The sequence below is a fragment of the Nicrophorus vespilloides genome, unplaced genomic scaffold (genome assembly GCF_001412225.1).
Source record: "Nicrophorus vespilloides isolate i.1.1-1 unplaced genomic scaffold, Nicve_v1.0, whole genome shotgun sequence".
In the NCBI taxonomy this organism is placed as follows: domain Eukaryota; kingdom Metazoa; phylum Arthropoda; class Insecta; order Coleoptera; family Silphidae; genus Nicrophorus; species Nicrophorus vespilloides.
The window spans coordinates 444,516-463,786 of NW_017100079.1; the positions used below are offsets into that span (position 1 = coordinate 444,516).

At 35.8% G+C, this 19,271-nt stretch overlaps 2 protein-coding genes across 2 annotated transcripts; both read right to left on the bottom strand.

Moving 5' to 3' along the window:
- Positions 1-244: 244 nt before the first annotated feature.
- Positions 245-2,260, bottom strand: LOC108566826 (MATH and LRR domain-containing protein PFE0570w-like). Its single transcript, XM_017926892.1, has one exon. It carries the CDS (start codon positions 2,258-2,260, stop codon positions 245-247), a length of 2,016 nt encoding a protein of 671 aa, XP_017782381.1.
- A 1,144-nt stretch (positions 2,261-3,404) lies between these two features.
- LOC108566834 (interferon regulatory factor 2-binding protein-like A) lies at positions 3,405-9,737 on the bottom strand. The gene is made up of 4 exons (XM_017926911.1): positions 8,513-9,737; positions 5,258-5,536; positions 4,905-5,194; positions 3,405-4,842 (listed from the first exon to the last, which is right to left on the bottom strand). The coding sequence occupies exons 1-4, from the start codon at positions 9,354-9,356 to the stop codon at positions 4,717-4,719; spliced, it is 1,539 nt and encodes a 512-aa protein (XP_017782400.1). The 5' UTR covers positions 9,357-9,737; the 3' UTR covers positions 3,405-4,716.
- Between the last annotated feature and the right edge of the window lie 9,534 nt (positions 9,738-19,271).

Sequence of the window (19,271 nt, forward strand, 5' to 3'; positions counted from 1 at the left end):
TAAAATGAATGAAATTAAGTAATAATAATTACGAATATATATATTTTTTATTATTAAATAATTTCTACGTACACAAACAAAAATAATAATTACAGAAATGTTATAGCTTTCTTACTTATACATGTATTTGTCAATAACATAAATATAAGTATACGAATTTCTGAAATAATTTATGTTATAAATAAACTATCATATTTTATTTGTTTTTATTAAATATGACACTTTCTTTTCAATTTATCAATATTCATTTGGAAGAACGTGAATTAATGTGCGGTACTCCAGAAGGGGATGATTTTGAATAGTAGAAAGAAACCCAATTTTTATTGTGCACCACTTGCCTTCCACGACTGCTCTCACTCCTTTCAGTCTTCCTCGAACTACCTTTGGTACTTGCTTTGCTGGTATTTTTTTTCGGTGATGGACATTCACCATTGCTAAGATTCCCGCCGAGTTTTACTTCACCTTCAGAAATACTCTCATCTTTCCTGTCAGTGTTCGTTGCTAAAGTTTCGGTAGCAATATTCCTCTGCACTTTCAATTTTCTTCCTGGATTCTCGTTTACACACTTAACGTCTTTACATGGCTTGTAATATTTCTGTAAACTAGTCGTATCACCAACGGGATTGTTCTTCGGCATAAGTTCATCCAATAAGATTACTGACTCCGAGCTCTTAAAACTCTTCGGTCCCAATATTTTCGTCACGTCCGGCGAATCCAGCTCCACGTGAACTGGGTATATGCTGGATGTTATGCTGCCATGATCAGCACGTCTTACGATTGATTTTCTTTTGATCATCGAGGCTCTTTGTTTCGGATCCATGCTTCCCATTGTCGAGAAGATGTATTGCGATTTTCTTTTTATTATATCAATTGGTTTCTTGTCCATTTTATTTTTTAAACTATCAAAATTTGCGTTGCCATATGATTCAAAGTTATGATCGTGAAATTTAACGGCTTGCTGTTCTACAGGTTTTTGTGATATGGAATCTATTGATACCTGAGCTGATACATCATGGACCAAGACGTATTGGTCGGAATCGTAATCCTCTACGTTCTTATGTTTAAATATTTTGGAACAACCGGATTTTCCTTTTGATTTTTTCTCTTTTTTTGTTGTTTTTACCTTACCCGATTCAACAATTTCGTCCGTTATACATGAAACAATTGACTCCAGGTTCATTTTGCTTTCATTTGCCTTCTCTTTCACCGCTTCAATTTTTTCCTCGCAGAAGCAAACCAATTCATCGACTGCATATATGGTAGATGGAAATCTATTTGTACGTGGATCGTATGCTCCTTGGCAAATACAGATATCGGGTTCATCGTCGTCATCATCATCGTCGTCTTTATAATTATTATCTCTCCATCTGATTTCGAAATCATCATCCTGTTGGAATTCTCTCAATTCTGGCTCTGTGAATGAAACCTCTATTGATTGACCACTTTTTGTTTCCTTGGATTGGCTTTCTTCAACTATAACGTCTTTGATCAATGACTGTTCATTTTCTTCATATGGTAGTTCATCTATTTCTTCGATATTTTCTTTTTCCGTTAATGACATTTCTTCATTTAAGGTTTCTTCTTCTTCTTTTTCATTTAAATTTGGTTCCTTTTGGTTCCTAGTTTGTTTATCTTTTGCTTCGACATTTTCATTTTCCGTTAATGGCTTCTTCTTAGCTTCTTCATTTAAGGTTTGATCTTCTCTTTCATTTAACTTTGGTTCATCGGAATACTTATAGACCAGAACAGATGTATCACTTTTATCGTACTCTTGATCTACCTTACTTTCTTTGGGTGACTGATTTATATTCATAAATAGTTCTTCGACCATGTTGAGTTCTGGTTTGTATCTAGTCTGATGTATGAGTTTTAAATCCGTTTTAATACTTTCAGCTATGCCATCAATGCGCTTAACAACGTCCTCACCCTTGCTTGGCATTTTAACCGGAACAGATTTTGATGATTTTCTTGCTTCATCAATAAAACTAATATTACGTGAAATTTCATCCCTGAGCAAACTCCTATCTAAATCTTCTTTAACTTCTTTTCCAGATGAACACTCAATATAGCAAATGTTATTTGACGCCATTGTGTAATCTTTCGGCGGAACTTCAGGAATTATGTTTATATGCAATACCTTCTGAATGACCAATTCCCTCTGTATATCAACTATCGGCATATTTTGTACAGTTAATCGCTCCAGCATGCGATTTCTTTTATTCTTCTTCAATTCTGAAGATTCTGGTAAATCTAAATTCATTATCGGAACTACAATTACTGGAGAGGGAGGATTAAATGATTTTTTGCTTTCTCTGGGACTTTTTGGTTTAGTAACTCTCTTCCTGTTACTACTAGATTTCGGGGAGCATTTCTTTTGATTCTTGCAACATTCAGTTTTCGGTTCCACTTTTAATGGAAACGGTGAAATGTTTATTACTGAACCGTTTTGGCATGATAAAACGACAGGTTTAGGCGCGGCTGCTATCGGTTCTGGTATTTCACGAATATGCTTGCAACATTCAATCTGTTTTGTTACTTGGATTGGTTCTGGACAAGGAACTGAACGATGAAGAGGATCTATTTGATTCGGCAGAGCTGTTACCATTTTTTTAACCGCTTTTGTGATAGCTATCACCTCACTTTCAGGAATGCTCTGAGTGTTGGGAACATTTTCTAACTTTGTAGACTCGGACTCTGATCTTTCTGATATAGTTTTTAAATATACTTCACTGCTACTTTGGTCAGTTTTAAGTTTTGGCTGTTCAGTATAATCAGTAAGACGCTGCAGCTTCTCAACTTGTTTGTAGTCATCATCAAGATGTTTGGTGTGACCTTCTTCAGCGTTCGTGCAATACCTTTCAGCTGCAATTTTTGCCGCTTTGCAGCACGGTGAATTTCTGAAACAAAAAGAAAATAGGGGAAATCAATTAATGGTCTCGATTTTTAGGTCAAATTTTCAGGAAATAAAGAAACTAATTCAATCACATATATTTTTATTTGACATCAACTAACAGCAGAAGATTGTACAAGCTTTGGAGGAGGGAAAGTAATACGTCAGTTGATTTATAATATATTTTGTTATTTTACAATATAGTAAATATAATGATAAAAACAAAACAGACTAATATTTGTCGAAAATACATTTATTAGTGTGCGCTTTATTTATTTCCTGACAAAGTTTGTCTTTGTTATTTATGCCGAATTCGAATCTTTTCCGTTCGCTTTAGAAATTTCAAATTCAAGCCCTATTTCAACGTCCAAATAACAATTTCCGAAGCATATACATATATATTCGGATTTTCACATTTTTTTTACAAATGACAATTGTACAAAAAAAAATCCAACATATTATATATTGACAAGTTGGTCAGTTTATCTTCGAGAAAAATGGCTTAAGATACACAACTTTCTCTTTATTAATTATCATTTTATATACACACAAGGCCTTGTACAATGTATGCTTCAGAAAAGTGAACAATTGTAACACGAGTCAAAACATATAGCAAGGCCTTGGACAAATTGTGGGGCGGGAGGACATTTTAAAATGTGTGATAAATATACAAGTTATTCACCTTCTTTTAGTCAAAAAAGATACATTTTCTTTTAATTATTACTTTTAAAACGTTCTTATAATTTACCAGCGAGTTTTGGAGTTCCTATGATGCGGCGCTCTTGAAGGCGCCCCATTAAGATTTGACTAGTTTTACTTTCAAAGTTTACAATCCATAAATTAAATTTAAAGAAGCAAAAAAAAAATGAAACAAAAAAATGAATCTACGAAATTCATAACTTTGAAAAGCTGAAATAAAGTAATTATAAAACTTATGAACTAAACAAAATAATATATATAATCAAAAAAAGTAATTGAAATCGCATTTCGATTTATAAAGTCGCACTTAAAGAAAAATCTCAGCTGATGAATATACAATATTTACAGCTTCAAAAAGGAGTTTTATATATTATAAAATTTTCAAATAAAATTTCAGAAATAAATCATTATACAGACAACTGTGGAGAATAGTTCTCCTAACTTATGATAGTTGTACGTACATTCAATTTACCTCTAAAACAAAAAACAAACAAAAAATCATAAAGAAAACCCTATGTGTTTAACTATTACATACTTTGTACACTTTAATATTTCAGAATCGACGTTCTTATATTATTTATAACATTATTGTATAATCTATTTACAATATATACATGGGTTAAACGAATAGTCCATAAATGCATTTAAATAAAATAAAACAAATTAAAACCGACTGAAAGGGGTGCCCAATGATACAATTGCACCAACCTCTCATCGTTCCATTTCCATTTCACAAAATACGACACAAAACAACAATTTGAAACAAAATCATTGTGTTTTTGACTGCATTATGTACAATTACTTCGGCGACATTTAGCCAAGAAATTATTTTCTCATTTTCCTTGTTCTGAATATAATATATATGTAATAACTAATAATCGACACAGCCTCGTTCACGTTTTATAGATTTTCCATCTTTTTTTTTATTACTTCCATTTCGTTATTTTCTTAAATAGATATATTTTATTCAGCCCGATCGACCATCACTAAACCAACCATCATCATCACTAACTTTCGCCAACTTTGCCAATTACTTCTCTGTAACGAGACAGAATTTACTCGACAACATTCGAGAGTAAATTGAGCCAAAGGTTATAACATCATTTTCCAATTCATTTCGGCGTTTTTTAGGTCTCGCGTTCCTTCTTAACCTTGAAGTCTTCACCAAGGATCGTCGCTATTTCGTTCTGCATAAACGCCCATGGTACATTCGAATTCGATAACGGACACTTGTCGCCGCTTGGACAATACACCTAGAAGGTAACAGATGTTGTTATTGAGTTTTGTAATGATTATAAGCGATGATATTACGTACCTCTTGGCCAGCCCCCTGACGTTTAATACTTTCACGGCTGCAAGGGAAACAAAATTTGTGATGCGGCACTGAGGGGCATTGAACGAAATGCGTGTCCTCTAATCTCTCCTGGCATATGGTACATCTTAGGGTCGTCGCTGTGGGCGCAGTGGCCGTTGCTCCCTCGGTACCAGCAGTGGGTATGACCTCAGGTGTGGTGCCAAGAGCACCGGCGCCGGCCTCCGTGGACGTAACTGTGGTAGAAGAAACATGTCTAGAACCGGAAGAACGACGACTGCTAGAACTTCCAGCTATGAACAGAAATCCGATTAATAAATAATCGATTTTCTAACAAAATTGCAGCGGACAATTACCTGAGGAGTTCGGGGAGTGCTGCGAGCCCCGGGAGGCAGAACGGGGCGCGACGGTACTCGGAGGACTCCCGCCCGCAGAGCGCGGACTTCCTGGTGGAAGGGTGTCGGTGACGGATATAAGACCCGCCATCGGACTCTGGATTGAACCGGACGTAGTTTGCTGTCCTACGGTAGTACCACTTGCGGGATTACTTTCAGGCGGAGATCCCGTTCTATTGCTCAAGGGAGAACTTGAATTCGTCCCATTCGCGTTAGCTACAGACACAGGCGCTGCATACCCTACAAATTTGCATAAAAAATGAGTGCTTAGAAAATGCTATGTTTTGTTCTTGATGCTGTTGTTGAAGATTGTGATGACTTATAAGAAATAAGCAGATCTATTGTAATGGCGCAAAAAAACACAAATGTTATTTGTGAGATTTGATGAAAATTTAGCTTAACTAGAGCTTAACATCCGTTCGAAATTGCGCAGTAATATTGTTAAAGGATCTGGAGACATGCAACAATGAAACATTGCACTTTAATTTATAGAATAATAGATACAAAATAGAGGCCTCGTGCTACCCACGAATGTTGGTAGAGGACAAAGGATATATACTATGATCAAAATTGTTATGACGCAAAGACGATAGGAGGAGGCACAAAATAAATCTCCAATTGAATAATGCGGTCGGTTCTGCATTTCCAATTCAAAAGTGAAATCATTTGCATGTATTTAAAAGGCAAATGAAGTGACAAATTGCAAATGTGGAACAAATAATAAATGACCGGTGCTGTAAGGAGTGTGGGGGGAACGAGGGGGCGGTCATCAGCGCATCAGCAGATCACGTGTGTTACATTTACAAACAAGCTCTCGCGTCGTCGCAGCGACCGCGTTCACGTGACCTCGATATGCAATCGAGTGACGTAGCGCGTCGGCAAGAGGAGGCGGCGGGCGGCAGCAGGAATAAACGACCAGGACGATAATTTTAGTAGCGAACGGCAGCAGGAGGAAGAGGCGGAGACGTCCTCGGAACCGCGAGCGCCGTCTGGCGGCGGAACGGATCGGTGCGGACGCGACGAGGAATGCGACCGCGACGGCCTTTTTTCTTCCTTCTCTTCATGCGTTACGTATTTTTAACGGGGCCTCGCGACGTCGTCACGCGGTGTTGCCGCACCCTCGCCTCCACCAGACAACGCCGCAGTTTTTGTAATTACGCACTCACACACGATTCATTAATGAATTACTCGCACGCACCAACAAACTACCAAATATGAAGAGAAACAACCAACGCCACCGACACGAAAACCCTTTTTCGTTATACGAAACAACGCTGCGCATACCAAGAAGTTTCCGTCAGGCTCATGACCTACCCCAAAAAGCAACAAGTTACTTTATCCGCAAATTCCCGCGTAAACCCAGAAACACTTTAAATACATCTTAATTAATTAAGATTAATGAGCAAACAATGTAGATTAGTAAATTAGTCTAAAGACTAAAGATTTGTAATACTGAAATTTGAACTAATGACAATCTATTGATGACATAGGACTAGTTTCAACACCAGCACATGTTTGCCCAATGTAAAAATTATACTTACAGCAAAAATAAACTAACGTTAAGTTATAGGGTTTATAATCCATCTACCAAAAAATATTTACCTATATAAACGTAATCTATTGTGTTCGAAAAAAAATACACCTACTTTACAGGTGTTTAAAAATACCGTTGCAGTTGTCGAGACATATTATATATTTCCTTAGTAGACAGCTGCTTCGAAAAAGAACAAGGCATTACAAACACACATTCGCATCTGTCTAGACTGGAAAGAAGGAAACCTGAGGGGTGAGCCCTTCCGCAAAAAACAGATGTTATATTTATGTAAAAATAAAAAATATCGAAAGTAATAAAAAAAATGAGAATTGAATTAATCAAAATAATGGAAAACCAAAACTAAAGAAAATGAATGTTGCTGTGCTTTGAAATTACTAGATATTTCAAGTCCAATTGGAATCATGAATAAACATACTCATAGATAAAATACATCTATCTAAAGAACTTGCCTTTATAGTATGTACTTATCAAAAAGAGCGAAAGAAGAAGAAGAAAGATAACAATTTATAGGTAAACAAAAAAGAAGTCATTGCAATTTAAATACTGCTATGAATTTAATATACTGCTATAGTATGAAAGCAATGGAGTATTCCCATTTGAACAATGCAAGCGATGTTTCAGTCCCACACATACTCCGCACAGATGCATTATAAACCCTTGCGTTTGTTGTGTACGGCAGGGCACTGATCTCAGACCGTGAGAAAGCTTTCGAAGGATCAAGGCCACAAATCCAGACTGGTTTGACGGCGGAGCAGCAGAACATGCACACATCCATACATACATGTACGCCTTTTGTTCTCAAAGTCGCACAGAAATGCACGCTGCGTGCAGTTCTCATGTGCGTTGGGAACCAATATGTTAAAAATAATCTGCTGATGACCCACCAAACACATAATAGATGATACAATAGAATCTGCGAACTTTACGTTAGGCAAGGCACCTGATGTAATAAAAATGGGTACGGTCGCAACGGTACTTCAGAAAGGGGGGCACCAGTCAGGTAGATGTTTTACAAAAGTTCCAAGAACACGGATGGGTGCTCAAGAGTTGTGAAAGCCGGCTCTCGTCGCGTGACGTAGCAGACGTAAAGAACAATAAAGAGAATAAGTAGACGGAGAGAAGTGAAATAACAAAAAAAAAAGAAATAACAGAGAACCGGTCATTACAAAAAACCGGTTCTAACTTTGTGGTAACTCGCGAACCGCTTGACCATCTCTTTGCGGCCATCATTGTTGCTGATTCTACGTCACGGAAACGAGTGAAAGCTATTATTTGTTTTTTTTTTCTTGCATAAATTCAGCAATAACAGCATATAAAAGAAGACGCTAACGAATTCAAACATCTGAGGGGATGAATGATTAAATTTTCGTGTGATTCATATGTCCGCTGATGTTGCGGCCTTCTGAGTTTATGTGACATTAAAACTCACGATTTCAACATCGCAGTTTGTACAAAAATAAACATTACGTCAAGCATGTAGAACACGCATGCAGCATACCCACACATACATGCACACGCGGTACGGGAGAAAGACCGTTGAACCGGATGCAATTCCATCTACACACGTATATGATTGTTATTATTATTGGTATCATCATCATCTTCAACAACAACATAGGATGAATTCTAAAATAATGCATATTGTTAATAAGTATTCTCACCATTAGGTTTAAAGGCTGCTGTGGAATCAAACGAGGATGTTCTTATTGTGTGCTTCTCCTGCTTGAAAGTCCTCTCGGCGGTTACTGTGAAGGATTGTGCTAGAGACACCGCGGGCAGCGATTCTCCGCGAGTTAACGGAGGTCTAACTGAGGCACTGTGCTCCTCGACGGACAGCATTCTCTTAGATCCGTTAACTTCACCGTTCGCGTGATGGTGACCATGGCCATGGTCGTCGTCCTCCGTCGTCGTCAGTCCACGCTTTAGCGCTTGCTGCGGCATTGATGTGGGTCGGCCGTTGCTCACCGGATGGTGATGGGGTTGCAAAGTGTGGTGGGCGGCTGTCAGATGAGCTGCTGTCGGTATCCGTACCGGAGGGCGGCCAACAAGATCGTGCTCTGCACTCGCCTCCTGCAATGTAGGTCTGGACATCGTCGTAGCTCCTCTTGGGGGTGGAGGAGGTTGGCTAGGTTGAAAGTCAGGCATCATCCCTGCGGATCGAGCATGGTGTAAACTGTAACCCGTCGAATGATGGGCTCCCGTGGGTTGCTGCCTGCTTGAAGTAGCGACAACATCTCCGTTCTGATGCTCGTGTCCGCTGCCTGAGCTACGATGGCTCTTCGAGCTATGTCCAGACCTTTGCTCCTGGAAGCTGTGCGCTCTCTTCATCTGGCGTGCTGTATCCAGTACCACTTCTATGCGATCGGCACCTTCGTAATTGACACAGCCCCGGCACACCGCCTCTGAGAAATCGTGGACCATTGCCCATGGCATGCGGGGGAGGTCACATAAGTAGCAATGCTGACGCTTCGCCTGCTGCATTTGCATAACCGACATTTTCACCATCTATTTAGTACAACCCAGGGAAATAAACCACAGCGGAAAAATTTACGTATATTTATAACAAGTTGATGTATATATGTATATAGAAAACAGGAATCACTAAGTAAGATTGTCGAATATTTAAATCTAGACTCGCACGCTGAAGGAAACTCTCGCCATACTGGGTAGCGGTAAACACAACACCTCTCTTTCTCTCTCTGGATATACAGATATCCGAACGACCGCGCTGCTGCCTAGCGTAAAACTCGACTGGCAACGAGACAAGGGTATTCACGAAGAGCAGCACTCTGGCAGTCGCTGCTGCTTACCTAGACTGGACTGGCCTAGACTAGACTAACGCGAGTTGTACGCGCGCCGGCTGCGCCGTTCCTCCGAAACCCGCTCCACGGCCCGGCCTGTAGAGGTTGGGGCGGCCCGCTCGAGGGCGGCGGGCCACGAGGGGGGCGCGAGGACGTGCCGCGATAATCATTATCGCCCCGGTGACGTCACAATGTAACGCAGACCAATGGCAACGTCAGCTACGTCACAGATTGCGCGCGCGCTGCGCTGCAACAGATTCGGCCACGGCCATTATATGCGACTCCTCGACTCGCCCGTTCACTGATCTGTCATATTCCCATCCTCCTCACTGCGCTCGCCTCCACTCGCTTTACTCGCCATCACTCGCATACGCGCAACGGCGAGTTAGAACCAGACGCGACGCTATTATATACCAGAGACTATTTAACCCCGGCTAAATGGATATACTCAGTCAAAACAACGAAACATTCAATACTATAATACTTACATTTTTTAAATATTAAAAACAATTCAATCCAAGTAAAAATATGATATAAAGTATGTTATTTTTTTCTAGATTAAGTTATATTACTATAATTACGTGCATATTTAAAACCTCAAAAATGAATTTGAACATAGATTATAAAAAATTTAAAATATATATTAAAACAACGATATTATGTTATAAACTTTTTGAAAGGCTCTTAACTCATTTAATTTTAGAAACCAGAATGTACAAGCAAAGTTTAAAGTCTTTTTATGAAATTATTGTTATTATTTAATCAATTATATTTAGTAGAAAAATAAGTTACAATCATTTTTATAATTGAAATAAGTGGATAAGTAGCTTTCATAGATTTTAAAAATGTATTTGCTGTTTTCAAATAACGCATTTATTTAGCGAGGAATTCCATTTTTATTGTGAGTTAAAAATGAAAAAAATGTACAAGTATCGATGGAAAGAAACCAAGAAGCATGAGGTGTGAAATATCCTTCACGCTTCTTATTTTATTTCAATAAAATAATCTTTACTGGCACACAATTACTATTTCTAATCTTATAACATTATATAGGGCGAAAAGACTGCTTTCAACTGCCCTTCCTATTTTATTACACAAATACATTTTGTTTATTTTTTTAACTAAGTATTCAGTTCAAAAAACTATGTAATAATTCAATATAAACTACTAACATATTTTAATTTTAATTCTCTTATGTATTATTATATATTATGTTAAATTAATGTTTACAAATTTATTGAAAACGAAAGCGAGAAGTAAATTAATGATTTTATAATTAATGACATTTGTAATTGCAAAATTGAGCCATTTGTCAAGTAATTGTGGCATAGCAAGGTGATGTCCAAGGAAAACAAAAAAAAAAATATCATTTTTTTTAGAAATAATAAATTGTGTCGAAATTAGCACAGGTGCACCGAAAATGAGTCGGTATTAACAGAAAAATGAGACAATTCACATTTACAATGAACATTACAATGCAAGAAGTAACAAGTTTATTAAGAAAAGAATACTATTTTTTTGAATTTATTATTGTTTATATTAATTTTGGGTCCTAAATCTGCTAAATAACACCTTATTACTTGTTCTATTATTTGTTTGTATTGATTTTACATTTACTTCGAGAATTTCTTAGTACTTAGAACATACATTTCATAGACTCATTTTGATCTTATGATGTAAGTATCCTGATTTGTAAATTTTATTTATTTATTGTATATACAACTTTATTGGTTTAATGAAAGTATACAATTAATAAATAAGGGATGTGAAGGGTCAATATAAAACAATAAATGACTAGTGTGATGATCAAAATATGCGAGAAAAATACTGATGTTTTTTTTTGTGTAAATATTTTGTTTTGATTTTCGTTCAATGTGCCATAGCATTTCCGTGGCTCGGCTGTATCGACGCGCTTTTCTGCGCAGACCATTGCAGCTGCAGCTGTAGCTAGGATCCGCCGCCACCACCAACCATCCTCTCCTCTCTCTCAGTTGGAGAGACTTCTTGAACGTGGGGCCGGATCGATGCTACCAGCCAGACCGTCGAGAGAGCACTTTCGATCGTTCTGCTCCCCGCTATCATAGCTCCTCACCACTCCTTCCTTCCCGAGACCCAAGAAGAGAGAAGTTCATGAACATTATAAATGATGACGCACGCCCAATAGTAATAGTATTTTCTTAGACAATCCACAGCCCGATCAATAAACAAACATGCGACGTGACGTACCATAGGATTGCGCCTCTATTGATCGACCAGACCATCACGTAAATAAACAAGAAAAAAAATAACAAAAGCTCTCTCCAACGCAGACACTACACACACCCAACCCATCCATGCAGAATAACAGCAAAAAAAAAGAAACGGTTCTCGATTTTGTCATGACTATCTTCTTCCTCCCCTTTACCACAATTGTTGCTACTATTTACATCTCGTTTACAGTTATGCCAAGTGAAGAACGGATAGCTCTATGAAACGGAGATAAGGAAATCCTCCAACGAATGTATATAAATGATACGGATATATAATATTTATTTAAAAAATAAAAAAGGAATGCTATCGGCCTCAAATGCCAGACGATAATTGGCTGGAACATGAGCTCGAGTGACAGAGAGGTAACAGAATGAAAGGAAGAAAGAAAAAAGAGTAAAGATCGTGTCCCGGGGGCACGTGATCGAACCGTGTCACGTCACCGAATGTATAAAAGAACTTGCTTTGACGTAACATCGCCAAAATGTAACGACCGTAACCTCGATAAATCAACAAACGGACGCGCGCTCAACAAACAGTTTCCAATCCATATATGTGTGTCATACAAATATGACAACAAGCATATCTGTCCGAGCGGATAACAACAACAACAACAAAAAATAATGTACATTCATATTATAATTTATATGCTCCTTGCAGACGGCCGCGTTACACAATCCAATCCTTTGTCTAAATCGGCCCAGACGCACTTATCTATGTTACTCTGCTCACATCGTCAACAAATATTCCACTTACTGGGTGATAGACATTGATTAAAAACATGAAATAGATTTATTTGTTCATAGTCCATACATGATGTTTTATTTCTGATTCACATAACGTTATTTAAGTGTTTTTTAAAGATTAATCAATTTTATTAATTGTTCGCACTATAAATTGCACCCTAAATACATAAAAATAATCAGTCAAATTAATTAATTTTAATCCAAATATATTTCTATTTTTTTTCTTATATCCTTAACCTAAATATTTTATCCATCTCAAGTAGGAAAACCATCAAAATAATAACAAATTGCTAAACTTTCGTACCCAGTGAAGCATCAAGTATGGATTAATGCATTAAAATAAACATACCTGTAATCTTATGTTACATATAATAAATATACTAGAAAAAAGTTCAACAAATATAATAAAATACAGACAATACAATGTAAGGCAGTAAAGTAGTACATATTCAAGTAAAGAAATGAAAATCATTAAGATTTTAAGAAAAATAATTTATGTTTTCCTACTCTTAAAAAAAACTAAATTATATTACATTCAGTTGGACCGATGAAGGGTTGTTTTTATTGGATTTGTTTGTGTATTTCGATTAACTTGTTTTATACGGAAATATCAAGTTTGGTCCGGCAATAATTTACAAACTTTGAATCAATTAAAAGAAAATTAAATAAGGAGTAATATATACTTATAAATGTGGATTTTAGGATTCTTTTTAAAATTGATTTAGTTACAAAAGATTCACTTAGATATATTATTTGTTTAATTGAGTCTGATGCAAATTGTGGAATTAGTTTCCAGATTTATGATTTGCAGAGTTTTGGTTAAGGGCATGGAAACATATACACACCCTTTCATTTCCGTGCATTTTTTCCACACTATACGGTCGTAGCATGCAGCACGTAAACGATTCCAATGTACGATAAAATACGGGTCGTGCATGTGGGTGTGTGTGAATCGGGTTTATTTGCATAGCAGGGTGCAGTGAACGCGGATCTATCGATCCCAGCCACAGACTCGCTATTGCGCGATCCAAAAGGCCGATATATATCCAACACAGACGTGCACATACATATATACAAACACGCACACATGCACATGCATACACACCGCATAAAACCCTCCTCCACTCTGCAATCCTTTCCAGTCTAACAAACGGAAGCTCTTAAACCAGCACTATTTCGTGACCTTAGTCACAGGCTAAAACATTGGACTCCCGATATTCTTGCAAGCAAAAGTTGCATCTCAACAACGCCATTTTTCATCTTACAATATTTTCTTGTTTTTTTTTTGTAAATTCACGATAATGCTTGTTTAATTAACGTTTATCTAATTATCGCACATTCAGTCGTCATCTCGTTATCTAGAAAGACCAGAATAAACTCCATTGTTTCGACTATGCTCTTTATCAGTAACAAAAAAAATGTAATCCCTGTATAATATCTGGTATTAATTATATGAATTACAAAGCTATGAATAATAAAGCATCACACATATGAGTTTGCATATATATTCTAAGAATTAGTTTTTTAAAGTATTTATTGCATAGCTGTAGAAGCACAATTTCAATTTTATTCCCCTGACATAAAAACATAAACATTTTGGTTTCTAACCACTAAAACCGATACCATCAATAATTACAACTGCTCAGAGGTCAGAGGTGTATATTGACCAGAGATCAACAAAAAGTGAAGTGGGCCATACTCGTAAAAGTAATAGCTGTATGTTTAACTTTTTTGATACTTCTTTTAAATCAACTTCCCAGGTCAGTTTCATGGAAGACATATTTATCAAATAAAAAAAGAATTGGTTTCGTAATTTGGTAATATTTTAATGTACTAAAAACTAAATGAAAATAATATACTGAAAGTTTTCTAGGATATTTGAGTCTACATTTTTGCACCGGAGGAAATTTTTCTTAACCGAGGCATGCGAAAAACTTACAAAACTTAAGATCTAAAGTGGTCTCTTATATGACCTGTCGTGTTCTCGTTGTGTGGCATTTCGAATACATTATTTCATCGGCCGGTCGGGGTTGCGTAACGGAGCACTGGAGAAAACAATAAAAAAAAAACTTTCGAACGAGTGTTCCAGTTCAATGTACCTCGAAACACAATCAGGAATCAGGTATTATGTATCTCGAGATAAGTAATCAGTCGATGTACGTATGTACTCCTGTTTGAATGTACTAAACAATTGATAGATAATACAGACGCGCATCCAAGGCCGATCTGGGATTAGATTTGTTGAAGTTTGAAGATAACGCAGATACACAATTGAATTGGTCGATTATAAAATAATTGTTTGGCGCCGGAACCGATTATTAATCACAGGTTCTTTGATGGCGTCAACTATAAAAAAATATTTCAGGAGCCAATGTTTATAGTAACGGTTTTTTATTTGTTTACATATCCGCTTGACAACTTCCTTGTTCGTACGAAAATAGTAAAGCATGAGAAACGGAAGGAAAAAGCAAATAGATGCAGAGAGAAAGAAGGAGATAAACGAGAGAAAGAGATCAAGTTGAAAATATTATTCTTCGTTTGGGGAGTGCTGCGAGGTTTCGAGGCGTTCGGTGCGTGTTTTCTACTATTTTTAAAACGACTGTAACCCAATTCGCCGCCTCCCGAAAGTCTCTTTTTCCTTCGCCTCTCTTGTGCCAAATAATAATAATAATAAAACGAATATAACAGGACTTGTGGGTGCTACGCACCGAACTCTAAATTTAGATCCTGCCAAGGACTCGCAGGTCTAATAAACCCGAAAACCATTCACATCCTGTACGTCTGAGCGTGTGTGTATGCATTAACATTGCACTTGAAAATCTAAATCGGTATTATCATAACTCGGGTATATTTTTAGAGCAACAGCCGCACTCTCTAATTGGACGACTCCTGCTGCTTGCGTCAGCTAAGCTTCCATAACAATAAAACAAATATTAACACTTTAAACCAATTCACAACGCAATTGTTAACCAAATTGAATGCAATCAACTAACGCTGAGCGTGAAGCAAGTTTATATTATAATAAAGCTTATCCTTTGTGTACATTATTTCACTGAAAAACATGTTGAGCTATCTTTTTACCATGACACAATGAACGAATTACTGGATTTTGTTTAATTTTGATGACGCTTCCATTTTTTGTAATCTGTTCATTTTTTTAACGGTAACAATAAATATAACTTAAAATATTTAATTTAAGATAATCGGAATTATTCAATATATAACCCACTACAGTCGTATAGTTCTACAACATATTTTTGGTAAATTTGGTAAATAAACTGTACTAAACTTAACCGAGATGCTTTGTTTAGAGACAAACTGCCAAAATTAATTTCAAGTGCTGCACAAAGTGAACCGTTCTGCTCCACATTCTTCAAAGCGACAGATATTAATTATATGACGCCTTGAAGATAAATTAATATACATCATAATTTAGGTATGCCACCGCTTTGTATCCAGATAGCTTATTTACTCTTCTGAGATTCCTTCCAAATGTATTTCTTGCACCGCGACTCAAAAAAAAGAAAATTTCATATTTGTAAAAAAGAACTTGAATTATGCCAATTTATCATATTTGAAAAAATTCTTGTACTTGGCATTTGAAATAAAAGTTAATATATGCTTATACACATGCGAAATGAACCAAGAAGAAAAAGTGTACGTCAATCGCACATAGTTCCAAGCAAAAATTTTACTCACGCCTAAACGTGTGCATTCTTCGTAGGTGCATTGACATCATCGGAAGATTCTGGTAAAGCATTCCGATGCGATTTGCAACTAGAATTACCCGAGGAGTGTGTCAAGGAATCTTAAAAAAAGAGAAGTAGTAATAACCATTATGCAATTACAAGCGGAAATATGAGCATGCAGATCTGCGAAGGTCTTCCTTGTTAATGAGTTATTCAACAAACTCATCAATACTTTCATAGATATTAACAAATAATAGTTTATTATCAATTCGAATATTTGAGGTGTGAATAGTTAAGCAGTTTATATAATATTGTTCAATAATAGTGACAACAATTTATGACCTTGTGAATCATTTGTTTGACGGGGTAAATGTAACATAATCGTTTTTGAGTGTACACATGGAATGTCGCCAATTTACATTATAAGTCCATTAAGGGATGGGCTTTTAATTCAATTAATTCAGAAACAAAACCAATTTTAGTTTGGGAATACATTTGTAGTGAAAAGTCCGCTTAAATTGACATAAAGCATTTTTAATTTTATAATTTTAACTACATACAAAAATTAACAAAATTAAGTTACAAAATATAAATATTATAATATATATAAAAGTGAAGATTTTTGTTGTTAATTGTCCATAAAGCAACACCTTTAAATTAATTATATTATCTTTCAACTATATCCTCAAATTACCATACATATGACCGCTTTATTACAGAAGCATCGTATGTTTCCATTAGCGCAATAGTGTTTGTTTTCATAATATATGCATATCATGGAACACCGCATAAATATATAGTATCACACTGGTATAATCTACCTAAATAGGTTTCGGAAAATAATTTAGAGATCAATTGCGTAATTGATTACATTTTGTATTTAAATCATTTCACTTTGAACGGTTTATCTTATTTATTACATCATTTTGAGCTTTACATCACGATGACTTAGTTAGATTAACGGAAGTTTAAACAAACACAAAATAAAACAGATATTACGAGCTGGCAAAATATTATTTATGTCCACTTTTTTTTTGTAATGTTTAACGTTCCACAGTTATTTAAAAAAGTGGTTTTCCACTTACACTGGGATTTTCCCACATTGATATTCGAACAATCACGAGTCAATTGATGACAAGAAAAATAAGTAATTTAACTTTTCAATTCTATTTCTATTTTATAAAACAATTATTTATTTTTAGAGAGTTAATATTATTATTTTTTAATAATAAATATAATTTCATGCTAGGCTATAAACAATTCAATCAATTATCCTTGGTGCAATTGTTTATCCGTTTTTTTCAAGTCCTTGACCGTCTCATTCTCAATTCTCCGACGTCTTCGTTAAAAATAACAATAACAGTATTAATATGAAAACCAGTAAACACTTGATATTTATTATACGCTTCATGTGACTGCAATCGCAATGATAAACCATTTTTATAGTGCGTTCATGTGCAGCTCATAAATAAAATGTCGAGGATAAACGAGAAAAAAATGACAAAAAATCTGTTAAAGATGAATGAAATTGAAGCAAATATTATTAGACTAAATTTATTATATAATCATTCATCTTATAGTTTGAAAATAAGTGATATTAGTACTAGAAAATAATACCCATCAATTACACTCCTTTTTCCTAATTTCAAAATTGCCTTTTCTTTAAGATATCACGAATATCTTCCTACAACTATTAAGTATATTGATATTATCAACTTACGTATGATTATATTGGATTTTTTTCTACATGAGATGCTGTACAGTGTATCAAGATGAAGTTGAAGATGAAATTATCAAGCAAGAAGTTGGAAGCAATAAACTAAAAAAAGTGGTATGCGTTTCTTTATTTTTGTCCAGAAGCAAATGAACGTTTCAAGGGGAAATCGAAGCCGTGACCATGCATCTTACATTTCGAATTAATCAAGTTCCAAGCCTAATCTTAAAATCAATACGCGGACTGAACGTGCACGATGCAATATTGCATGCGACCCCAAACAAAACAAAAACAAAAGAAAAACCCAGCCAAGCACACACACTCACTCGAGAGCCTGATAAAATCAGGTTCGCAAATGGAGATTGTTTTGGTGGATTATGCGAGGACCGAACTAAATGGTAAACGTGCCTTAGTTATAATTCACAGTGTTCTCCTTCCATTTTCAACCAAAAACAATATCAACAATAATAATCTAAAACTATTGTTTGACTAGCATATGTTTATTACGTGGTTTATGAAGCTACGTTTTACATATCCATGTAATAGTTTTGTGCAAAATATGCATCTCGCAGACACAATATTTCTCAATGTATCGAGTTACTGCTTGAAACGAATTATGTTATTCGTCATTATAGGCTAGGACCTTGAGACCGTAAAAAAAAGCGGAGCGAAATGTCATCATATCTGCTGACTTGGATCCGTAATTAAAGACAAAGCTAAAAAGCGCATTTGAATACTCGACACCAATTTGCTTCAACGCATATAACGTCTGTATTGTTGTATTATGCATATAGTACATATCAAACAGAATACTAGTGGCAGGAAAACGAAATGTTGAGTAATATTTTACTGATAACGCAGCCACGATAATAACATAAATAATCTAATGCTGCTTTCACCTACGCATAGATATTTAACAAACGAAAATATTTGAAGAGTTGAGTATGCGCCCACCCTTACCGAAATCTCCATAAGAAAGTCCGTTTTTGATATGGAAAATAACGGTTATTTGGATAAGTTAAAATTTACTGATTATACGAAATTATTAACAGACTTTTATAATGATGTATAATTATTGATTATAGTTACTAAAAAATATAACATGAACGTATACTAATCAGAATATGCATTTTTTTTATACAGTATTATTAATGCGAACGTTATATGAACATTCCAAAGGCTTAAAAATAAAAAATTAAGGAATGTCTTGTATGATGATGTAT